Source organism: Melospiza georgiana, chromosome 8, assembly GCF_028018845.1.
Source record: "Melospiza georgiana isolate bMelGeo1 chromosome 8, bMelGeo1.pri, whole genome shotgun sequence".
NCBI lineage: Eukaryota > Metazoa > Chordata > Aves > Passeriformes > Passerellidae > Melospiza > Melospiza georgiana.
Window position 1 is genome coordinate 23842476 of NC_080437.1, and position 24090 is coordinate 23866565.

The 24090-nt window shown below is 56.2% G+C and overlaps 3 protein-coding genes across 4 annotated transcripts in view; 2 read left to right on the plus strand and 1 right to left on the minus strand.

Annotated features, from left to right (window-relative positions):
* The first annotated feature begins 1467 nt into the window (after positions 1–1467).
* LOC131086437 (prominin-1-A-like) lies at positions 1468–11305 on the plus strand. Its single transcript, XM_058029452.1, has 24 exons — positions 1468–1644; positions 2663–2718; positions 2936–3141; positions 3542–3662; positions 3808–3871; positions 4285–4374; positions 4620–4810; positions 4889–4963; positions 5261–5324; positions 5552–5711; positions 5967–6119; positions 6600–6723; positions 6875–6966; positions 7189–7273; positions 7616–7759; positions 8005–8076; positions 8208–8297; positions 8409–8462; positions 8822–8914; positions 9180–9248; positions 9345–9434; positions 9703–9815; positions 10741–10758; positions 11118–11305. Exons 1-24 carry the CDS (start codon positions 1515–1517, stop codon positions 11167–11169), a joined length of 2406 nt encoding a protein of 801 aa, XP_057885435.1. The 5' UTR covers positions 1468–1514; the 3' UTR covers positions 11170–11305.
* A 2151-nt stretch (positions 11306–13456) lies between these two features.
* HPS6 (HPS6 biogenesis of lysosomal organelles complex 2 subunit 3) lies at positions 13457–17390 on the minus strand. The gene is made up of 2 exons (XM_058029453.1): positions 17309–17390; positions 13457–17033 (listed from the first exon to the last, which is right to left on the minus strand). Exon 2 carries the CDS (start codon positions 17030–17032, stop codon positions 14585–14587), a length of 2448 nt encoding a protein of 815 aa, XP_057885436.1. The 5' UTR covers position 17033; positions 17309–17390; the 3' UTR covers positions 13457–14584.
* A 269-nt stretch (positions 17391–17659) lies between these two features.
* ARMH3 (armadillo like helical domain containing 3) overlaps positions 17660–24090 on the plus strand; it is a 122434-nt gene continuing 116003 nt past the window's right edge. The window contains exon 1 of one of the 2 annotated variants that reach the window (XM_058029444.1): positions 17660–17694. The gene's annotated coding sequence lies outside the window, so the exon portion shown is untranslated. Of the gene's footprint in view, positions 17695–18268; positions 18291–24090 lie in introns of those variants that run through there. The other variant, XM_058029445.1, reaches the window with a different exon arrangement.

Here is a 24090-nt window from a genome sequence, read left to right on the forward strand (position 1 = left end):
GGGGCAGGAGGTGGGAGGTACAGGGCACAGCAGAGGGCTGCCATAGGGGCAAGGTGGGCAGCGGGGCGGGCTCTCGGCCAGGCTGCTATGGCAGAGGGCGCTGCCGGAGGGGCCAGCAGTGGCTCTGGCAGTGTGGGGTGAGTGCTGCTTCTCTTGGACAAGGAGAGAGCATCCCCAGGTAGAGGGCGGCCGGCTCTCTCATGCGGGACAGGGCAGGGGCCGGGGTCTCTGGGGGAGATGCAGGATGCCAGGATGGGCTGGGACAGGAGCAGGGCTGCCCCTCGGGTGAAGGAGGGCTGCCAGGGTGCAGCGGGGCAGGGGTGGGCAGAGGGCTTCCCCTCGGCAGAAGCGGGGGCCGGCGGGGCCGGACAGACCCCGGCGGGCCGGGGCGGAAGGGGCGGCTCTGTCCGGCCCTCCCGCACCTCCCGGAGCCACCCGCGCCGCGGGCTCGGTGCGGAGCCGTGCCCAGCTGGGGAGCTCCGCCTGCCGGGACGGGACCCCCGGGCCACCGGGATCCGCCGGGTGCGTCCGCGGCACAACCGGGAGCGACCTCCGGCCCCTCCCGCCCCTGCCTCCGGCTGCGGTTCCCGGAGCTCCGGGCGGGGCGGGAACGGAGCCGCGCGGCGTGGGAAAGCTCCGCGGGGAGCGGGGATGGAGCCCAGCGGGGGCCCAGCCTTTGGGAAAAATCCTGTCTGGGGACTCCTGGGGCTGTTCCCCGCTTGGAGGGACCGGGACGTGAGTGAAAAATGCCGGATTTGCCGCAGTGCCCCATTTCGGAAGGTTTTTAGATGCAAAACCCGCTTCTGTGGCTACAGCTTGTTTGTGTTGAAACTCTGAACGGCTCCACGCACCCCATCCCGAAAGGATGCAGATGGTGTGGGGCGGAGCGGGCGGGACGGCTGCCCTCGGGATCACCCCGGGCCACCCAGCTCCTGGGCTGGGGCAGGAGGAAACCAGCACGGGCAGGGGAGCTTAGCGGAGAGGGAGGAGAGGGACATGCCTGCGTCGGGACAGGTCGGTGGTGACCCTGACCCCGGTACAGGGAGGCGGCCGGGTGCCAAGAGCCGTAAGGGGCAGGGTGGGGCGATCCCGGTATCGCCGCCTGCCCCTGCAAACAGCTTGTCAGCAATCACCGCTGAAACTTAAATAAACCGCAGACCTGGGCGCTGGCACACTGCGGCCGGACCCTGCCGCAGCGGTGGGTGCAGAGAGGTGTCAGAGGACTGGGTGAGTGCTCTGGATCCGCTTCGCCCCCCACAGCCCCCGGTCCCTCGTGGGTACCTCCTGCCTGGCTTCCCACCCCGCTGCTGACAGGCGTGGGGATGGGTGCACCCATCCTTCCTCGGTGCTCTCCCGCAGCTCGGTCCTTCCGGGCAGGAGCGGGCAGGTGCCTGATATTTTTTCTGTCTGCATTTCCTGGTCGGAGGCAGGAGGCAGGGCAGGCTGGGTGGTCCCGAGCCCCGACGACACCGACAGCTCCTCTCGGTGCCCGGGTGTCCACAGGAGCTGCTGCGATGGAGCTGGGGGATGTCTGGAAGCCCACGTACGGCCCTGGCCCCGAGGCGCCGGGGAGCAGCACGCCGGGGCTGGTGGCGATGGCGCACGGCTTCCTGCGGCTGGTGCAGCCCAACGCCCTGCCCACAGGTGGGTGCTGGCAGAGGGGGCTGGTGCGGCTGGGGTCATCGGGAATGGGATCCAAGGATTGCCAGCCGTGTCCTGCTCATGCCCCATAACAACTGTGGGGCTATGTTAGCTGGGCCCCGGGACACGTGTTAGAGGTAGTGCCACCTTGCAGAGTCCTGCCCCATCCTCCCTCCAGGTATCTTAATCCTAAGCCCCCAAAAATGTGCAGAGCAAACCCCACTCTGCCTGCAGGCTCTTTGCCTGTCTTGCAGCCCTCTGTGTTTGCTGGCCACCAAAAGCAGTGGGTCCTGGTGTCAGCATGCTCTCCCTGTGCACTGCCCTGCCTGCCAGCACTTGCCCTTGCTCCTGTCGCTGTCACAGCTCTGTCCCGAAGCAGCTGCAGGTTTGCACAGGTGATACCTGGATCCTGCAGCTGCTCCATATTCATGGGGCAAGTGCTGCCCACCTGGAGGGAAATGCCACTCTGGGTACTGCCATTGTGTGTCCTCCTTCCCTGGCTTCAACCCCTGCTCACCATCAACATGCTGGAAAAGGTGTGGCTGGCAGCACAGGACCTGTGTCACATAGACACCAGGGTACAATCAATGTCCCCAGGTGCCATCAAGGCTTGTAATGAGGGCATGTGGCACAGGCAGGGAGAGCCCTGGGAATGAAAGAGGCAGCGTGGCAGTGGGCCTTTGCCCCAGTACTCAGTTCTGACCGGCAGTGCCCTTGGACTTCTCTGCAGGAGGGCAGCCCCAGGGCAGTGTCCCTTATGCCCACAGTGGTGAGGAACTCCCTTGTTCTGTGAACCCCTGAGAGCCTGGGAGCTGGCAGCACTTTTCCTAGGTGCAAAAATGCTGCATGATGTGATGGCTGGGGAGGGCAGCTGCAAGGGAGAAAAATGCCATACTCAGACCTGGTCTGAGCTGCAGGTGATGCCTTGGGCTGGGAGGGGTGAGCAGGGTCTGGGACCCTCTTGGACAGCTCCACAGGGCCCAGCACCTGCTCACAGCCCTCTATGCTTCTTGTCTCCCAGAGCTGATTAATTTTGAGCAGTCCCAGAGTGGGTTCAGCCGAGATGACATCAATGAGGTGAGCAGGCAGCTGGGGCGGGGAGCTGGCAGCCCCAGAGCACCGTGGACTGGGGGATACTGGTGGGTGCTGCTCTGAGACTGAGCCCTGGTTGCCAAGCAGCAGCAAGGGGACATGTTCTGCTCCCTGGGGGACCCATTTTGTCTGTTTGGGCCTGGACAGGGTGCGCAGAGCTGAGGGACCAATGTTACGCTGCTTCTCATTCTTCCTATCCCAGCTGCTGCTCTATGAACTGGGTTTCCTGGTCTGCGCGGCCATTGGAATCCTCCTCATCATCCTGGTGCCGCTGGTGGGATTCTGCTTCTGCTGCTGCCGCTGCTGCGGGCACTGCGGGGGCCGCATGTACCAGAAGCAGCGCCGGCGGATGCGCTGCCGGCGCCGGGCGCTCTGGGCCTCCGTGCTGCTGCTCTCCGCCTTGCTCCTGTGAGTGCGCGGCCCGGGAGGCTCCGGATGGAGCCCAGGGTGGCTGGAAATGCCGGCGCTCGGCGGCCGTGCCAGGAAGCTGCCATTGTTCACGAGTAGATCGCGGCACGGCGGGACAAAGGGGAGGAAGCGGCGGCGGTGGGGGGCTGGCCCCGGGGGGCTGCGGACTGCAGACCGCGCAGCCCTTTCCCCGCAGCTTCCCCACGGCTGCCGGGCTCTGCCCTGCCCCAGTTCCCTGCGTCCCTCCTCTCTGGTCCCTCGGGGCAGGGCACGGGCTGGGGTGCACTGGGAGCAGGAGTCACTGGTGTGCTCCAGACCTTGCAGGCTGGAGTCTGTGTGGGTGGATTTGGAGGGTGCTGGGGGGAGCGTTGGGACTGACCTTGCCCCCCTTGCCTTGTAGGGCTGGTGGTGTCTGTGCCCTCATCAGCAACAGCCGCTTCTCCCAGGCTGTGAAGAGCACCTTCCCCAATGTGAACAACACTCTGGACAACGTCCACACCTACCTGGCCTCCATCCCCCAGGCACGCACGGGCCCCCTGCCATGGCTTGGGGGCAAGGGGCCAGGCGGGAGGAGCAGCCCAAATAGCCCCGGGGGAAGGGCAGCAGAGGGGCTGGCAGCAGAGAAAGCTCCTCACCCTCACTGACACCACATCTCTGTCCCTGCAGCAAGTTGATTTTGTCATCGACAAGAGCGATGTCCCACTGAGCTATGCCAACCGCAGCCTGCAGGGTGAGGGTGTGCGACGGGAGGGGCTGGAGCATCGCCAGGGCCCTGTGGGAGCTGCCCCAGGGCTGGGGGTTCCTGGGCAGTGGGAGTGTTGTGTGGGTTTACCTTTCTGCCCTGTGGGTGGTTGCTGACCCTGCAGGCCACTGGGCTTGTTCTTATGGGGATGTCTAAAGGATCTGGGTCTGCAGGCTCTTCCAAGCTCCAGCTCTGCTCCAGTTTCTGCTTTTCCCTATTCAGGCTCCTCTCTGGGAAGGGTGATGTGGGTGGTGGGAGACTGGGGATATTCCCATTGCCCCCCACCTGGGGGGTGGGTGAGGGAGGAGTGCTGGTGGTGTCAGTGTTTTCACCAGCTCTCCTGCAAGCCCCAGGACCTTGCAGGGAACCTGTTATTGACACCACCTCTCCCATCTCTGCAGACATTGGGCCCAAACTGGGCAGCACAATCACCTCCCGCATCAGGAACATCACGGATGGGGCTCTGGGATCTCTCCAGAGCCTCTTGCAAGGTACTGGCCCTATCCCTGGGAGACTGGCAAGGGACTCAGGGGGATCAAGAGAGGGGTGGGTGCATTTTTGGGTAAGAATCCCATGGAGGTGGATCCCTTTGGCCTCCCAACCACACCCTGGGGCAAGTGCCATGACTTTGGGGGTGCCCCTATGTTGCCTTTTTTCATGGGTTCCCAAGGTTCAGCTGGATGAGAAGGAGTCCCTGCCACAGTGACAGGATGTGAGCTCCCTGCTCTCTCCCCAGGGATGGAGACACTGAATGACACCTTTGCCAAGATTGCCATCCGCCGCTCAGACCTCGAGGAGCTGCAGAGCAGCTACAGCCAGGGGCTGGTCAGCCTGAGGGACAGGCTCAATGGCACCCTGCAGAAATGCGGCCTCCCCTGCCGCCAAGTGTCCCTGGAGGGGCTCGCCTTCAGTGCCAACTTCAGCACGGTGAGGAGGGCAGGGGGTGGGTGAGGGGCCCCCTGCCCCAGCCCCTACAGCTCCCTCACCCCAGGCTCTTCCCCACAGATCCCAGGTGTGGAGCAGCAGCTGCAGGCACTGCGTGAGGTCTCTGAGTCAAACATAAAGTCTGATTTAGAGGAGGTAAGGGGTGTCTCCTTCACCCAGGCACAAAGGTGCTCCTGCAGCTGCTGAGGCTGTGCTGACAAGCTGTGGGTGGGGAAGAGCTCTGTCAGGAGTTCAGTGTGTCACACGGAGGGAAGGGCTGGCCAGAGGTCTGCTCGCTGTCCCAGCCATCCCTGCACACTGATAGGGTGGACTGGGTGCTGTGGGGAGGCTGGCTGTTGTGTGTTACTAGGATCTGGGTTCAAGGGGATGTGCTGCTCAGCCCTGGATTGCAGGCAGGGATGTGAGTTTCATGCTGTGCTTCCCTGGATGCAGGTTAACACAACGCTGGGCATGACCCCTGACAAGGTGCAAGAGCAGTCCCAAGAGGTGGTGGCAAGTAAGCAGGGCTTTGTGTGCTGACTTCTCCCTCTTCTAGGATTCCCTCCTCTCTTCTCAAGCCATTCTTTCCTGGAGGCCTTCCCTGCAGCCCTGGCTGTCCCCAGGTCCATCATGCCAATGTCATCCTTGGCCATGACTGCCCCTTTCCTATCCTTTCTGAATCCCCTCTGCCCTGCAGGACCTGGGCAGCAGCTCAGAATGTCAGCGTGTCCCCATTCCTTGCAGAGAGCCAGGAGCAGCTGCTCCTCATCAGGCAGGAGATCAGGAACTTGCAGGAAAGGTTGCCACTCCTGGATGTGGAGCAGAAAGTTGGGGCCTTTGTGAACAATGCCACATCCATGCTGGAGAAGTACAGGGAGCCGATCGTGGCCTGGGATGGGCTCAGGTGGGAGAGGGGCTGGACCCCATTGTCTGGGGGGTTTTAGGGCTCCTGCTTCTCCCATTGCTGGAGGTGGGGCTTTGCTGGGTGGTGGGGTTGTGGGTGCAGGGTACTCAGAGCTGTGCCTTGCAGACACATGCCCCTTCCCTGCTGTGCTGTCTGGGACCTTTTTCCTCCCCATGAAGGCAGCCGGTGGGCTGCAGGGTGCTGCTGAGGGTCCCAGGTTCTGCTGCCTGACTCCCGCCCTTTGTCTTGCCCCAGGTTGATCCTGTGTGCCCTCCTGTGCTGCACGGTGCTGCTGGTGGTCCTCTGCAACGTTTTTGGGCTGCTGCTGGGGCCCCTGGGGCTGAAGGAAGGCGTGCTGCCCACACAGCGCAGCAGCCTCTCCAATGCTGGCGGGAACTTCTTCATGGCGTGAGGCTCAGCTGGCTGCCAAGGCCACATGTGGGAGCGGTGGGATGGGTGGGCAGGGCTGCCCTGGGAACACTCAAGTTCCTAAATCATCATTTTGCTGCGGTTTAATGGCTGTCCCATGGTGACTCCCCGTGCAGGTGGTAAATTGAGGGTCAATCATGGTGCTGGTGAGAGGCGTTTGAGGGGAGCCCGTTTGGCCCATGATGGCAGCAAGGCCTGGCAGTGTGAGCGTGGGCCCTGCAGCTCTGCGGGGCAGTGCCAGCTTCCAGAGCTGTGGGGAGCTATTGTGGAGTCCAAGCTCCAGGGCAGAGCCTGGTTGTGCTCTGGGGTCTAAAGGCAGAACAGAGACAAGCTTGTGGGAAGGGTGGTGTTCCCACAACTGTGGGGGTGAGGGATGTGCAGCCCCTGGGCTCCGCGAGCTGGGGCAATGTCAGCATCAGTGCTGGGCTGCTGGCGGTGACGGCATTTCTGTCCCGGCAGAGGGGTTGGCTTCAGTTTCATCTTCTACTGGCTGCTCATGCTGCTGGTGATGATCACCTTCGTGCTGGGGGGGAACATTTACATGCTCCTCTGTGAGTCCTGGCACAACCAGCAGCTCTTCCAGGTAAGCTTGCTGTGGGGAAACTGCCTGGAGATACTGCTTCCTAATGAGGGCTGCTGGTGGGGCAGAGGCAGCACTAGCCATTTGAGATGCTCTTCCAAGGTGTCCTGTCCTGCACTATGTCTAGTTTCTCCATCTCTTTCCTTGCTCTTAGCTCCTGGACACCCCTGGCAAGATCCCTAACTTCAATCTCTCAGAGCTGCTGGGCCTGAAGGGTGACACAACAAACTTCTCAGAGATATACAGGTGGGTCCCAGCCCTGACACTGTGTCCTTGGTGGGGTAGAGCTGCTCAATGCCCTCAGATAATCTCCAGGAGCAGGGCAGCTTGCCCTGCCTTCCCAGGCTGTGGGTAGGCACGGATCACAGGGAAGGAGCAAGGTGCAGCCTACCTGCACAGGTGAGGACATGCTCCTGGGAGAAGGTGGCCTCACCTGCCCTGTTCTAAACCCCATGGCCCATCCTGCAGGCAGTGCCAGCACGACGCTTCCCTGTGGCAAACTCTGCACTTGGACCAGAGCGTGTCCCTGGACGAGCTCCTGAATATCAGCCAGGTGAGCATGGGGTGCCGGGGTCTTGAGGGCACACTACTCACACTCACACTCTTGCACACTATTCACACTCACTCACACTCTTGCACACTCACACTCTTGCACGCTACTCACACTCACACTCTTGCACACTACCCACACTATTCACACTCTTGCACACTACTCACACTCACTCACACTCTTGCCCACTGCTCACACCACTCACACACACTCTTGCACACCACTCACACTCACTGACACTCTTGCACACTACTCACACTGCTCACACTCACACTCTTGCACAAGGGCTGAGGGGACAGTGAGGGGCCAGCACATGTCCCATCATGGCCCCCTTTGCTCTGGCAGTACGCAGGAAACATCTCCGCAGCTTTTGAGAAGATGGACATCACCCTAAGCCCCATCTCCCTGCTCAACCAGAGCCAGAAGGACCTGCTGCTGAGGGCCAGTCAGGCTGCACAGCCTCCCAACTTCACCCTCACCCTGGAGCAGGTGTGCTGGGTGTAGCCTGGTCTTGGGATCGGGGTGGGGGGATTGGATGTGGGTTGAGGAGCTTCTATTGCACTCTCCTTTTTGCTGCTGGGAGAGTCCTCTGCCATCTGTGCACCCTGTTAGGGTAACAAGGCACATCCTCTGCCTAGAGGGCCCTGGCTCCACTCTGTCCCACAAAGAAGGGGTTTAGCTCCCCTTGTGAACCTCATTTCTCATTCTCATGGCTCTGTCTCTGCCTTTTCCAGCTGGATCAGAATATGACCCAAAGAAGCCTCCTGGATCTGGCTGCAGAGTTGGAGCAGCTGGCAGAAAACATGGTGAGAGACCATGAGACCCTGGGGCCATAGCCAGCCTGTCCCCAAAGCCACTGGTTACTGGGCTCCTCTGTGCCTGCCTGGGTGTTGAGGGGAGGCCCAGAGCTGGGCACTGCTGACTGCAGCACTTCCAGGGCACAGACGTGAAGAAGGACCTGGAAGATAATGCTCGTGAACTGAGAGATCTGGAAAAGGAGATGCAGGGGAACTTCTCTGGGCCACTGGTGAGCGACGCTGGGGCATGTCCTGGGGATGCTGGGCTGGGCTTCCCTAGAGCTCAGAGCCTGCTGGCAGGGTCTGGGGCTGCACCTCTGATCCCCCTTCTCTGTCCCCAGCAAAGTCTGAAGGAGAACATCCACTCAGTGCAGAGTGGGGCTGCCCAGCTGGAGGTAAGCTGCACAAGGGGAGTGCATGCCAGCCCTGGGCACCCTGCAAAGCACCCTCGAGGTCCTGCAGTGGAGGTGGTGGGGCTGACCTGCAGTCTGGGGGCTGCGGTGGCACTCTTCATGTGCTGCAGGGGCTGTTCATGGGGGCCATGAAGGTGGAGGGAGGCCATGGACCCTGGCAGGCACAGGCTCCCTCCACCTGAGGTACCTGGCACTACCAATGTGTACCTGGCACTAGCAGTGTGTCACTGCTGGGAGCACCACAGCTCTGAGAGGCTCTGCCCCAGGGAGTGCTGCTTGCAGGGCTGGTGAAGGGCAGAGACCCCTCTTAGATCACAGTGCTGAGAGCACCTTTCACTCAGGGACAGACAACAGCTGCACTGGACAAAGCCAACAAAACCCAGGAGTTCCTGGATAGGGAGATGCCAAACATCTCATCAAACATCATCAAGAACGTGAGCTTGCCTTGCCCTGCTGTCAGGTCACACCAGACCCCCTCACCAAGGCCTCCCTCTATACAGGGAAGCCAAACCTTGTCTGGCTGCTCATCCTGCCTTCCCTGAATGTCTCCTCTGGGTGCCCCCTTCCCTCATGGCATCCCAGGGTGGGGTGAAGCATTCAGCCCTGTTGCTGCTGGGCTGAGGTGGTCTGAGAGCCCCCCGATCCTGACATGGAGGGGGCTGGTGGTGCAACATCTCCACTCTGTGCTTGCCCCTCCAGGAGACATTGGCCTTCCTGGAGCAGCTGTTGGATTTCTTTGAGACCTACATTTCATGGGCCAAGAGCAGGGTAAGCTGAGCCTTCCTCAGTGAAGTGGAGAGAAAGGGAGAATGAGCTGCAAGGCTTGGTGGATGCTGACATAAGCTGTCCCCACCATGTCCCCAGGTGACAAAAGATGTGGCACGTTGCAAGCCCATAGCTCAGTCCTTGGATGATGTGGAGGTCATTGGCTGTGACTATATCATGGACTCTGTGGTGAGTGGGGCAGCGCTGTGTAGAGTGACACACACCTGCGGGGTGGCACTGAGGTCCTCTTGTCCTCCTCATGCACAGGATAAGGGATGCAGGGAAGGATCAGGGATGCACAGGAAGCAGTGCTCAGCTCCTGCCCAGCAAAGTGCTGTGGCTAAGAGGAAGGGCCAGGCTCTGAGAAGGAGTGGGTGGTCATTGGGGAGAACTGGGAGCAGAAGAGAAGCTCCCAGTCACTCTCTGGACCTCATGGCTCTTCCTGCACCCTCTGCAGAATGCCTTCTGGTTCAGCCTGGGCTGGTGCACCTTGTTCCTGCTGCCCAGCATCGTCCTGTCTGTCAGACTTGCCAAGTTTTACCGCCGCATGGATACTGCTGATGTGTACAGGTGAGGAGCAGCCCCGCCCCTGGGCCCACACTGGGTCTGGGGTCCCCCTGCCACCTGCTCCTTCATGTCCTGTGGTAGCCTGTGGGGCTCATGCTAAAGCAATGTGGGCTGGGGAGAACCTGAGAGGTGACTTGGGGCCCTCAGCTTCTGAGGATGGGCATGTTCTGGAGCTTTTCTCTGCCTGCTCTGAACCTCCTGGTAGGGAGGGCAGACTAAGGTGCATTCCCTTTGGAGGAAGGAGCCTGGCAGGGCTGCAGCCACAGCCTGGCTCAAGTCCACCACCTGACTCACTGTGTTTTGCACCATTTTTGTGCTGGAGCTCTGGCATGGGAGCCCAGGGATGCTGTGCAGAATGCAGTGTGCTGTGTGGTTGGTGGCATTGCCACGAGGGTGCAGTGCTTGCTCACATGCCTGTGGCCACCAGTGTCCTGGGGCTGTCCCCCAGCCCTCTGGGACACTCTGCCTGGCAGCTCCACCACCAGCACAGGCACTGACCCCTGGGGATAGTGAGCAGTTTGTAGCTGGATTTCTGACTCCTGAGGGCTACATCGTGGCCCTGTGGTGCAGCTGCTGTGCTGGGGGTTCCCCAGCTCCTGCCACCCCTCTGAGCTGGCTGGAGACACGGGCTCAGCTGCCCAGGAACCTCAGGGAGCTCAAGCTGAGGCACAGGGAGCTGGTGCTGCTGAGCGTGGGGCCCTGCTCTGCCTGCCTGGGGAAGGGGCACTGATGATCTGGGGGCCTGTAAGAGCCACTGCTCTCTGATCAGATCAGACAGCCAGGATGGAGGGGACCACAACACCCTGAAGCTCATTTGCTCTCCTTTTGTCACCCATGGGAGACCATGTCCTACCATGAGCTGTTGTCCTGTCCCACAAGGCATCTTCTGGCCCCACTAACACTGTCTCCTCTTTTTTCTCCCCTCTAGGAATGAAGACTTTGAGATGTAAGCTACTTACAGGTCCCTTTGTGGGGTGGGGAGCAGCCCCTGTAGGTACAGGGGGGTCAGGGGACAGAGGGAGGGGTGGGGACCAAGGAGTGTGCTGGTACCAGGGGATGGCTGTGAAGGTGGGACTTGTGTAGTGCATGCAATTGTGGTGTCCCCTATCATCTTCCCACACTCCCAAGACTGGAGGTGCTGCTGGTCCCACTCTCCCAAGCTGGTGGGTTTGGGAAAGGTGTCTCCATACCCTATTTCCTGTGGGGCTAGGTGATAGGAGTGGGATGATATTTGACCATCCCAGTGCATCCTGAGCTGTCCCTTACCCCCCTCTGTGGCTGACATATGTGACCTTGGTTTTGCAGGCCACCAACATTCAACTCCTACAAAATCCCCAGGCCTTCCACAAGGCATTAGCTCCCATCACCCACAGATGGAGGAAATGGACAGACCCTCCACTTGAAAAATGTGATTATTTATTTTTGCAGGGAACCTGCCTCTTTCCAGGGCTGTAATTTTTGGTGTCAAATAATAAATGGTGTGTTTGTGTGCACTGTGGGATGTGACTGTGCTCCTCAGGTCTAGCAGTGATGGAAGTAAGCAGGGCTAGGGGCTGGAAGGTTCCCCACAGGCTGAGGCTGTGCCTGGGACCACAGGGCTCTTTCTGGTGTTCCCAAGTGTGCTCTGCCCACATCCAGCCTATGGGTTGATACAGGATCACTGCTCAGGGTCACCAAGACTGGGTGATGTCCCCTCACTGGGCAGCCCTTTGCACCTCTGACTGGGTGAGTGCCACGTCCCTCCCTGGGATAAGGCGCACAAAGAGCCTCCTGTCTATGAAGTGCCACCCCAAGCTGACCCCAGCACTTAAACCCTTCCCTCTGGCAACCCTAGCATGTATCATGTGTGGATTTCCAGTGAGTTTACGGGGTGCTTGCAGCCTACACCTCCTTCTCTCTGCAAGATATGGTGCCATGGGTACTTTCTGTGCTCACCCCTGCACACACTGTGCTCTGCAGACCAAGGGTGACTTGGTCTGGAGCTTTGGGCTGAGTTCAGATATTGCTTTGTGCTGCTCCTTGGTGAAAGTGCAGGGTCCATCCCGAAAGCTGTGTCAGGCACAGGGGATATACGTGAGCAGCTTGACTCATTTCCTTTGTGGCAAAGTCCAAGTTTCTCTGGAGCAGAGTGAGGGCCAGGCCAGCTCTCCCTCCACTAGGTGAATCTCTTACTGCTTTTTCCACTTGCCTTCAGATCCAACTGCTAGTTTTTCCTTCGGCCTTTATCTGAGGCTGCACCAGCCTTACCTCCTGCTGTCTCCCCCCAGCAGAATCTGACTGCAGAGAGAGCCCTGGGCTTGCCTGTAAGTCAGCTCAATCTGTCCTTCAGGTTGCTTTGGCCCCTGCTTCCCCCAAGGATGCTCATGCTTCCTGGTTCTTGGTGTGAGCTATCCAGCAACCCCTTGGGAAGCACTCAGCTCAGTTTTCTGCCCTGGACCCTCAGCCTCCAGAATTCTATTTCTGTTTGTCTGGGGCCCATACATGGAGGCTTCTGCCCCCAGGCCCCAGGCTGTCCCTACTGTGTCATGCTCCCACTTCCTCTTCCCTTGCTGTGCCTCGGGGATGCTGTGTCTCACACAGCACTGCTGCTGGCTTTGTGGGCATTGCTTCTTCCCTGCTCTGTTTTCTGCAGAGCCAGTGCTGGAAGGCAGGGAGCTTCAGCCTCATTCACTGTGTCACTGTGGCTACCTGCACCCAAACCCAGCCCTGGCAATGAAGATATCCCCCCAAATGACTGCACAGCCTTTGCTAAGGTGTGGGGCTTGCTCTCAGCAGCTCCCCATTCAGTGCAGCTCCAGGGCAGTGTTCCAATCTCTGGAGCCATGGCTTTAAGAGGTGCTGGGTTCCATCCATCATCCTCCTCCCAAACAGCCCTGGGAGGGGGCTGAGACCAGAGTCAGGCAAGGCCACCAGCTGCCTGGAGAGGAGGCAAGGACAGCTCATTACAGAATGCCCACAGTGGATGCCACCAGCTCTCCTTTCAGGCCCCACTCCCTCCGCTCACGTGTGGCAGCTGCCAGAGTGAGAGGGAAACTCACAGTGCCCCATGGCCACAGCACAAGGACCCCCCAAGGAAGGTCTCATCAATAACCAGCCAGTCTCTAGGGAACCACTGCAGCAGTTTCTCTTCCTCTTTGCCAGGCCTTTTTCCACCACGGGGACTTTCCACAGCCAAGCCTTTCTCTGGGGGAGACCCTGCCACATCTTTACAGTGGTTTCACAAACAATAATCTCTCCAACGGCAGCTCTGACACTGCAGGATTTTGCTGGGCCAGCCAGGTGCTCTCTGTTGCTAGTTTTCCTAAAAAATAGAGAATTTGCAGCGCTTGAGAAAAAAATCCTCCCTTCCTCAACTCTGTTGGGCCCAGCCACAGCTGTGCATGGCCTGATGGCCCTTCCCTGTGGCACAGAGCTGCAGCCTGCCTGTGCAGACTCTGTCTCCGTGGCTTCACAGTGGTGAGCAGCTGAGTACCACAGGTGGAATGAGCTGTCTGGGCAAGCTGTCTGAGCCCAGCTCTACCAGTTGTGAGCCACGCTGGGCAGCACCAGGGAGATGAGCCTGGCCACTTTTCACCAGAGGCAAAACAAGACTGCCCTCCTCCTGAGGGTGTGTACCCTCATAACATCCACCACCACCTCAGCAGTGCTTTAGGAACCTTTATTTTTAAAAGGAGTCTGTCTTCCACGCTTAAGACCACTCTCAAGAGGATTAATGCAGGTGAATCTCCCGCAGCCCAACAAGGCACCAGACAGCTCCTTTACATCAGAGCCCAGAATGCAGGGGCAAAGCCACAGTGAGGGTCTCCCTCTGGGTGGAGGGGACCAGGCACCTGAGAGAGGCTGGAACCTGGATCTTCCTGCACAAACTGCTCTCAAGTTACATCGATTTTGCAAACAGAGGCACAATATGAGCCAGACAACCCTGACAAAGCCCCTTTGTATGCAAAGGGCAAAGGTAGAGGAGATGGGAACAGAGGGCTCGGGTGTCCTGCAGCATAATCTAAGCTTCCACAAAGGAAAGGGGAAGGCAGGGCCAGCCCCAAGCTCTCATAGCCTGCTGCAAGCTTCTCAGCTCAGCAGAGAGTTTGGGTACTGTCTGGGACAGAGAGATAAGGGAATTAGGCTGCTCTTTTCAGCTAAGTAGCTGCAATCAGTCACAGCTACAGGACTGATCCCAGAGGAGCTGTGGCCAGACAATGTGTGGAGTGCTGCAACTGCCAGTGTGTGTGCTGGGATCCCCAGTGCCATGGAGCTGTGCCACGCTGGCCTTTAGCATCTGACTGAGCCCAAAGCAGCAGCACTCAGTGACCCAGCTGCAGGAAACATGCCCTGTTTCTCACAGGCAGAGCTTGGAGGTACCACCCAGTTCACTGAGGGGTTCAATGCGGGGGAAAGACTGTGTACTGCCTACCACTCCACCACCAGTACCAGAGCATCAGGAAAGTAGAAGTGGAGCTAGAAAGGAGCCAAACAAACTGAAAACAAAGTGCTTTGGGCAGGGAGCAGTTCTGTAGTTTTGTAGTGCAGCCAGCGTTTTCATCTGCAAATGCACGTGGCATTTGCTCCTCCACTGGCACACACACAATTGCACTTGCTAGGAATAACCAGAAAGCCTGCCCTGCCTCAGAGATCCCCCAACCTCAGCCCCCAACAGGCTCTTCGAGATGCTGCAGGGATGCTTCAGAAAGGAGCAGGCTTCTGTACTGCCAACACAGGTAGGATTTCCCTTCCTTGTGCACCCAGGGCTTGGGATGACATTGTCCTTCCCCCCTTCACACACTGTCATCCTGTAGCAGTGCTGAGGGCGAGGAAGTCCTTGCCATAGATGGCTGAGGAACATCATCAGCCGCTGCTTTTGAGGGGATTTTGTGCTCTCGGGGTGGGGTGGGAGGGGGGAAGGTGCTGCTCTGCAGGGCATCAGAGTACATCTCGTCCTGGACACTGGGACGCTGCACAACCCTTTGCAGCAGTGGCTTAAGCAAGCCCACAGTCAGCTGGTTCCCCTCGCTGGAGAAGGGCACTGGCTCCTCCTGGGAATGAGGGAGGTGCTGCAGGACCGTGGTGAGGATGTCTGAGGCGGTGAGCTCAGCAGGGCACAGCGGCCACAGCCTGTCCAGGTAAGGGTCCAGCTCCCGGTGCTGGGCAAACTCAGCCAGCAGTGTGATGAATATCTCCTTGTTGAGCAAGGGGCTGAGTTTGGAGAACTTCTCTGCCACCTCCACCACCCGCTGCCACCGCTTCAGATGGATGAGAAGGTGCAGAGCTTGCAGCACAGCCTTAGGCCTCTTGCTGCAGAGCAGCAGTTCCAGCTCCATCTCCTCATCTGCCTCGCCGTGTTTGTTCTTTCGGGCCAGCACTCCCAGTGCTCTCTTGTACAGTGGCACCCGGCCCTCTGGGCCCTCCTTGCTGCCGTATGACCAAGAGCTGCTAACGTACTGCTGGGTCAGCTCCACAAAGCTGGGCAGCCACTTGGGTTTGAACCTCAGGAAGGAGGCACAAATGAGCTCAAAGAGCGGGACCATCCCATTCTGACCCACCTCCTCCAGCTGCGGCTGACACAGGACCTTCTTCCATACCTCTGGGGTGGCCCTGGCTACCAAGAGGCCATCTCCATTCTGCTGCAGCTGCAAGCAGCTCCTTGTGGCCTTCCAGGCAGCCTTGGGGAAGGAGGCAAAGACAGAGTTCAGATAGGCCAAGTTGTCTTTGTCCATGTCAGACTGCAGAATGCGGCTGACCTCCTGCTCCACTAGCTCCTTGCAGTAGCGTTCCACCTCACTCTCTGGGGCGCACACCACACAAGTCTTGAGGAGCTCCAGGCTCATGTAGCTCTGCAGCTCCAGGCTCACTGTGCTCAACAGCTTGGCGTAAGAGTCTTGTAGGCTTCGGGCTGGCTTCTGCTTCTGGTGGAGGCTGTGCTGCAGGATGGCAGCAAGGACTACAGGAGCCTGGAACGTACCACCCTTCTTCAACTTCTCCACCGTCAGCTTGGAGCTGCTGAGGCTCCTCCTCTGATAGTATCTGCAGGCCTCCTCAAACACCATCTCCACCAGGCATGGCTCAGGCCTGCTGTTGTCCTCAGGTTTGGAAAAGCTAAAGCTGTAGATGCCACTCTGACTGAGGAACTGGATACTATCCTCCTCTCCCCGGCACTCCAGGAAATGCACCTCTTTCATGCTCAGGACTTCCTTTTCTACAAGCCTTCCACTGTTCTGGTCGACAAGGTACAGTACTCCAGCCAGCACACAGGCCAGGATGCTGCCAAAAGTCTTCAGCTGGACAGGACTCCCGTGGGCCAGGGGGCTGCCCTCCAGGTCAAAGATATGCCTCTGTGTCCCATCTGGCTCCACGACACTCACAGAACCCTTTGTGCTCACCAGCAGCAGACCCCCACTGTTGGACACAGTGGAGGTGTGAATGTCCAGAGGCGCAAAACCTGAGAGAAGGCCCACAGAACCCAGCAGGAGCTTCTTGAAGTCTGACTCGCTGCTGGAGCGCAGCACCTTGCTGTGGATGAAGCCTGCAGAGGGGGCTGTGATGGTGAACTCTGCTTTCTCTGGATGCCAGATGAGGAGGAATTTGGAAGTGGTGGCGAGGCCGGCAGCAGCAGGCACTAGGAACACATGCTGGGGAGAGGCCAGGACCTGGTACTCGGGGCTGTTGTGTAGGACTATCCTCGCAGTGCCCAGCCGCACGCCCTGCTCCCCCAGCTCCAGAGCACGGGCACAGACACAGAACCTGAAGGCACACTTGCTCACGTCCGAGTGAGTGCCCAGCGGCGGCCTCTCCTCACACCACACCAGGCTGGCTCCCTGGCTGCACACGGACACCACTCGTGCCCGGGCGCCCTGGCACAGCTCCAGCGTCTGCAGCAGCTGCCAGCCCACGGCCACCACGAAGTGCCACACCTCGGTCCGGCCGTGTTCCCACACCACGGCCAACACCCACGAGTCCGGTACCACAGGGCTCTGCAGGAAGAGCAGTCCCACAGGGGCTGATTGGGGCGGCTGCCAGCTCCTCTCCAGGTCGGCTCCAGCGATGCTGTGGCGCTGGAAGGCCACCACCCGCGGCAGGGCGGGCGGCCGGCTCTTCTGCAGGAGCAGGACATGCTGCCCGTCGGGGCTGGACTGGACGTGGCTGGGCTTTTCTCCGCGGCACAGCAACTCCCGCAGCCAGTGGCCTCGGCTGAAGTCACTCAAGTCGGAGACCTGCCGCAGCTTCATCCTGTCAGCGACAGCGTGCAACAGGGCGAGCTGGGGCACGGAGCCACAGCCAGCACTCAGCCCCTCCCGGCGCCCCGCCACACCCTGCTCCCGGCACCCGGCTCCCTCGGCTCTCTAGGAGGCCCCCACGGGCACCTTCCCCCGCGGTGAGCCGGTTCCGCGGCAGCGACTCCCAGAGACCGGCCGCGCCCGGAGCTCGCCGCACACCCAGCGCCGCCCGGGAGAACTCCGGGCTGCCCCGGGCACACGCCAGGTCCGCCTCCCGCCGGGACCCACCTGCCGCGGCGGCGACTGACGGCCGGGCCCGGACCGGGCCAGCGGCAGCTCCGCTCAGCGCTGCGCAGTCACGGGGCCGCGGGTTTCCGGGCGGAGCCGCTCCGCGCCGCCGCGGGCCGGCCCGCTCCTACTTCCGCCGCCGGTGCGGAGCGGGCTGCGGGGCCGCGTCCCGAGGGCGACCCGCGGGTCCCCGCAGACGGCGGGGCCATTTCTTACCGGCGTGCGTGTGTACGTGCGTGTGTCGGTGCCCGCGGGGCGAGCCGAGCTCCGGCCGGCCCGGGGAGGAGCCTCCCCGCCCGCCCCGCCTGCGGGAGCCGCGGCCGCGCGGGGAACCGGCGGGCGCACGCGCGGCGCCTGCGCGGTGTGCGGGGAGCGGCTGCCCGCAGGTGAGTGCGGGAGCGGCGGGGGGGACGCGGGACCCCGCCCGCGGGGCCGGGCGCCGCCCGCTGCCCCTCCGGCACCGGGGGCTCCGCCGCGCCGGGGGCTCCGCGGGGCGGGTGCGCTCCCCGCCGCGAGGGGCCTCGCCGGGTACCGGCACTCCGTTCCAGGGCCGCTCGCTGCCCACCCCGGTTAGCTGCGGGAGCGCCCGCACGCAGCCCGTGCAGCGGGAGGCGCTTCTCATGGCCCGCCGGTAACGGCGCGGTGCCCCGGTGCGTGCCCGGGTGCCGCCCCGAGGAGGCCTCGGGGCCTGCCGCAGCCCAGCCCTTCGGTGCTCGTGGGCCGCACCGACCCCGGCTGCCTGCCGGTGCTTGGGGCTCGAGATAACTCCTGGGGAAAGAACGAGCGCTCGCTGATCATTCCAGTTGTGTGGTTTACCTCGCCCTTCTCCCAACACTTGTGCGGGCAAAGCAAAGGGAACAGCAGCAGGGGCAAAGCAGTGGGAGCTTGCTGCAGGAGCAAGCTGCAGCCTCGGTCAAACCCTGTTGCGTATGTCACTGTAGCAAAGTTTGTTCATCAGCGGAGACTGTAACCCGAATGTACGGTGAGAGCCAGTTAGGGGGAGCGGGTGGGTGGAATATGCAAAGCAACGAGATAATTTGAGTCACTGCCGTACGTGGTGGCTGCAGTTCACCAGCTGTTTGAGCTCTAGTAGGAAATGTGACAAAAATGTACAAGAGGAATTTCAAGGGGAGGAAAGGACAACAGTTTGGCTTTCCAGTGATAATAGGTTGATCCACAGTGTCATTTATAGCACTTTGGCTCTGTGCAAAGAGATACTGTGGGCAGGGTACATACAGTGTAAAAAAGTTAAACAGTTATTGGCTAGCATGCACAAAAGGAACAGTGAGGCTTTAATGGGCTGCTGGGCTAAGCATTCATCTGCTCCCTCCCCCAGCTAACACACCAGGCAGCCATGGAGACATCCCTTAGGAGGGGAAGGGTCAGCCTCTGCTGCTCAGAGTTGTTGAGTTGCTATATTCTGGCTCCCTATTTTTTTTTTTTTTTGAACTTACACCTTTTCATGTTTGCATTTTAACTCCTGAGTACTTGTGCTGCTGATGGTCTGTATCTCAAAAATGCTGCCCACTCTGCAACTCCACTTTTCTTATCTTGGCATGACTTTACTATGCAGCTTCTTAGAACATAGCAGCTACCTCAGAAGTCAGAGCCGAGGTCATGCAGCTGCACTGTGTTCAGCATGGGCCTTGGATCCACACCACCAGCTGAAGCCATGGGAAAAGGGCAGGGGAAGGTTACAGGGAGAGTGTTTTTCTTCAGAAGGAAGGCACTTGAAAAAGTCTGCAGGTGACATGAGCTTTTAGGTGGGAGTGTAAAGGCAGTGCAGAATATTTCATGATAAACTATGTGGGATGGAATCTAAAGGGCTTGAAAAGTGAAAACCCAAAGTAATTTTCTGACCTGAGAGAGCTGGTCATGGTAGCCAGGAATACAGAGAAAAAGTGTGGTGAAATGAAAAAAATTACCTTGTATGAAAATGGTGTGAACAGATGCTGGTGGAAACATGCAATGCTTGTCTGAATGGACTTGACAGGAGAAAGCATAGCTAATTGGTAGTGTGAAGTTGATGGATTGGGTGTTATTTTAACTGGACATATAGAAATTAATGCAGTTATGCATGAAGTGTTAAAATTGTAGCTCAAATGTTACTCTTTTATGTCATTGCTAAAGCAGGTGCAATGGGAGAGGTAGCATGTGGCTGTATTCGCATTAGGAAGGTAATTTTCTAATTTTTTGAGAGGTAAAAAATAGGTCATAAATAGTAAAACTAGATTGTACTATGTAGAAGCACATACACTGCTCTGAGTGGGATGGAAGGAATTTCTAGTAAAATATGTATATATACACACTGTGGCTGTGCTGGGGGTTGTTGCTTTGTACTGCAGAAAAAATAGGATCTCTATGGGTTTTTTTGTCATCAGCATGCCTTCAGAATATGTTTCTCATTGTGTACTGCCTGAAGGCACCTGGAAATTCTGCAGCATGGCTCCAAAGCTGGTATGCTGTGTTACTGCTTCCCTTGTTGGTGGGTTGAGCACCTTACAGTTATAGAGGAAAGCACAGTTTGAGCAGTTTTTATTCCAGTGGCCAATATACAAATGAAGTTGTAAATAATGGATGGAATATAAAAGCAGTGTGGATGTACTTGCACAATCTGTAACTGCCAATGCAAGAGTTTGTGGGGAATAAGCTGCACAAAGGCTGATGGCAGAAATTTGGCCATGATGGTTTCTAAAGCTTTGAAAAAAGCTCTATGTGTTCTTGCTCTGTTTGTTTTCAATAGTGGGCTGCTGATGGGTGGTCCTGGGGGTTTTAACAGAGGAGCTGGAAGTGGGTCCATGCACTCCCTGTGCCTTGAGATTCATAAATTCTTGTGCTGGGTGCAGGTTGTCTGTTGTTTCCAGCGATGGGTGGGCTCTGGGACCTGTGTTGTAACTGCCTGTTGTTCAGGTCCAGTATTCACTCTGCACATTCATCACATGGATGAAGTGCAAGTTTTTCCTGGTACTTCACTGAGGTATGAGTGCTTGGCTTGTAGCACATTGCTTTAGAAGCTGTGAGTTAACTTTTAGACAGGGGTTTTTCCCCACCTCTTGCATGATGGAGGCAGTTTTTGAACAACTTTCCTTTAATTCTGAGTGATGTACCTGCAGAGCACCTTGAAAGCAAAGCACGATCACACTGAGTCCCAGGTGCATACACTCAGGGAGGGAGGAGGCAATTACTGCCTTTGAAAAGTTTGAACAGGTGAGTCCAATCTCAGTAGCTCTGGCAAGTCAAGGGACCTTGGATTCTAGAAGCAGAAGTATCTAAGTTCTTATTCAGAGTCCTTATGAAATTGATTGAGGTTCAGTGCTTTGACATTAACAAACTAATCACTTCATTTGCACAGCCTTTTCCAGGTAGTGAATAAATGGTTTGCCAAGTAAGTCTTATGTGAAAATACAATGTTGCATCATCTGTAATTCTTTTTGTCTAGCCAAGAAGTGTTGCAGTATATTTTATAAGGGGTCCACACTGGAAAAAATACACTTACTCATGTTTGGTTGTATGTGGGGGTTGTGTATGTGCATTTATAATCTTGGAAACTTTCAGGTTTGTTAGCCAAAGCAATTGAATGCAAAGTGCTGTGCTTGATGGGCTGCATGCAAGATTACACAAGTTACAAGTTTTGGATCCTGATGTCATTATGGTGTAGATGTGCATTCGTGTTATTCTCTTGACAGTATTTTTGCTGTTAAAAGGCAGTCTATGGAATACTAATAAGTCTGTGCAGGAGCTGAGTGACAATGTGAAGCATAGTGCAGCAGTTCTCAGTGTGCACAAGTCTGAGTAAATCTCAGACTCAAAATACCAGGTTCATTTTCCCTGTGGCTACTCTAACAAAAAGCTAACAGAGCTGTGTTCATTGGAATGTCATATGTTTGGTTGGAATCTCTGTTACGAGTTTTGGAGTGAAACAGAAAGGAGGTGCATGGTTGGATGTGCTCATCTCTTCCTGACTGGATCAGCTGATCCTGGGGTTGATGAGAGATAAAGCAAGAGTCTGCCTGAACTTGTGTCTTTTATCTTGCTGCCTTTGAGCTGCCAAGACTCATGCTCTATCAAGTTTTCTTTTAGTTCCAGATGAAGCATCTTGGATTTTCTGCTGCACAGCAAAGTGTTTGTTTTTCTAAAAATCCCCATGCGTGTGCTTGTCGTGGCCCTGAGGGGCAGTTCTCCTGTGCAGTCACTGAATACAGCAGGATTCACTTAGCAGCATGTGTTAATGGGAATGACCTATTGACAGAATAAATTATCCATTTGAACGTAAAATGTGGAAAATGCACTGATGTCTTTTAAATGTGGTGTTTAAAGGAAAATTGTTAATTATCATCAGTGTTGTTGTTTTCATAAGCTGTCAAGGCATCACGATAATTTGACACCTCTGCAACTTATTTATAAATGTTTTGTGCATTTAACTGTTGTTTTCTGCAGCTGAGTAGAAGGTCTCCATTAGCAAGATGCAGTTTTCTGTTTGTCTTTATGACATCTAGAAAATGTAATTGCATAAAGTGAAAAGAAAAAAACCATTTATATGACCTGATCAGCATAGGTCACGAAACAAACACGGCCTAATAAAGCGTTGGCATGAGAGGCATGGTTTATGTTTCTCTCCTTGCTCCTCCATATGCTCATTTGTAGAATAGCAAATTATAAACAAGAACATTATTTAATCCTAGCCTCTAGCAGTTGTCTTTGTATGTGCTCTGTGCAGCTTTGATTGAGAGAATGTGAATCCTAAGACCCATTTTGACAGAGACTAGAATTTTCACATGATCATGTGATCCTTCTGGTGCTCACCCCTTGTATCTTGATGTATTTCAATTTTTCTGTCTTTCTGGAAATGTAGGAGAAGGGTTAAAATACAGCTCTGAAATCCAGGGACTAAGCAGAGCTTATTGATCCCCTCCCATTCACATACACATTTGATGTGAGAACGCTGACCCAGAAGCACTGAGAGTTAGTTTATTAGTTTTGACATTGGGATTCGTTAGCTCTAATTCAATTAGAAGCACACTGATGGATGTGTTTGTGTGCTGGGGCTGGCAGCTGTTTTAGGTTCAGAAACTTACAGTTCTAGTAGGAAAATTGTTTTGTGCAATCTTATCCAAGATTTGTATTCCTAGGCTAAAAGTGACATCGCTCTTGATTTGGTTTTTAATAGATTTCTCAGTGTTTCCAGTTATGCTTCTAATTAGAATAATGTCTTATTTCCCTCGACAGTTTAAAAATAATGCAAAGTCTTTAAAAGAGAAGCTATCAAGATGATTGAATAATGTTTTATTTTTTAATTGTTAGTTGGAAACCTTCTTCTATCTTAGTTTGATACATAGACCTACTAGGCTATGGGAATAATTTTGGTTTTTACAGAAGGTTATGGTGTAATTGTTGCTAAGCTTTCTTCTGTCAGGGTGTCTTAGCGCGCTTTCCATTCTCACCCCAGCCCATAACCAGCCAGCTGGTTCCCTTTCCAGTGGGAAGACAACACCTCTCTCCTTATGTAAATGTTAGCTTTTCAGGTGTGAGATCTGCTGCTCTCTGTCCTTTCCCATCCCGGCAAAGCTCCTTCCCTTTGCACCTGGGGCAGGGTCTTTTGCAGCAGAATTCTTTTTCCAGGCCTGAGAATGTTTTTCTGCCCCTTAGAACCAAGATTTGTGGCTAAAGGGATGGATGTTTGAATAACTGTGTCTGGAAGCCTGAGAGTCCTAGTTGAGAACAGAGTTGTAAGTCAGCTAAAAATTGTCTGCAGTGGAAAGAATGTAAGGGAGAAATGGAACTGGTATTCAGTAGTTGGTAGAACTTGGTCTTTGAGGGAAAGACAGATCTAATCCTGTGGCAGGGGGTTCAGGCAGTCTGGGATTGAGGCTACATCCAAAGCTGCCTCCACAGCTGCCAGCTCAGAGAGCTCTGGGGCCCTGACTGGAGCAGTGAACTTACCTCTGTCCATGGCTCATCATGGCTGAGTGCAACTACCACAGGAGCCTGCCCCTGCTTTCCTGGAGCATGACTTCAGTCAAGCCTCTGTGTGTGGGATGCTGTTGCCATGTGTGTAATTACCTTGGAGGTATGGGAGAAAGTCTGGGAGCTCAGGGGCATGAGGAGGGATGGCATTCTCTTTCTGCTGAGTACTTGTGACATGCTGCAGTGATGGAGGAGGTTAGAACAGTGCTAAAGCTGTGATGCTTGCCAGGAAAATCTGTGACTGCAGATAAATGTGTATTTGCAAGGTCAGAGTAGTGCTGCGCTGGGTAGCATCACACATGAGGTTGAGAATATGTGGCAAGTTGTGTGTTCTGACTCAGCCCCTCGAGTGGGTTGTCTCTCACAGAAGGCTCAGGACCACATTACTTTGTGTAATGGCTTATTCTGTAATAAGGATACTCCTTTTTTTTTAATAGTATAATCAGTAAGACACCAATTAATGATAGTAAAACTTTGTGGTTTTAGAAAAACTTTTGCTGTCAAATGGATAATTAAATTAATTTAGTTTAAAAAAATCCCTGTAAAGCTTGTCCTCTGTCTTGCATCTCCTGAACCCGGGATGCTTTTGGGGTTGGGCTTCCTGTCTGGCTTAATTTGCAGAGCAGCTGGCCCAGATAAGGATGCTAAAGGTGCAGAGGGAGACTTTCCTTGTGTTGGATGCCACTTCAGAGTACAAAAAGCAGAATTTGAAGTGCTTTGTAGGCAGCAAATTAATCAGAAAAGAGGAGACTTTCAAATAGTTTCAGGAGCTTCATGTCACCAGATGCTTTTGAGGCTTGACCAGCATGAAAAAAGAC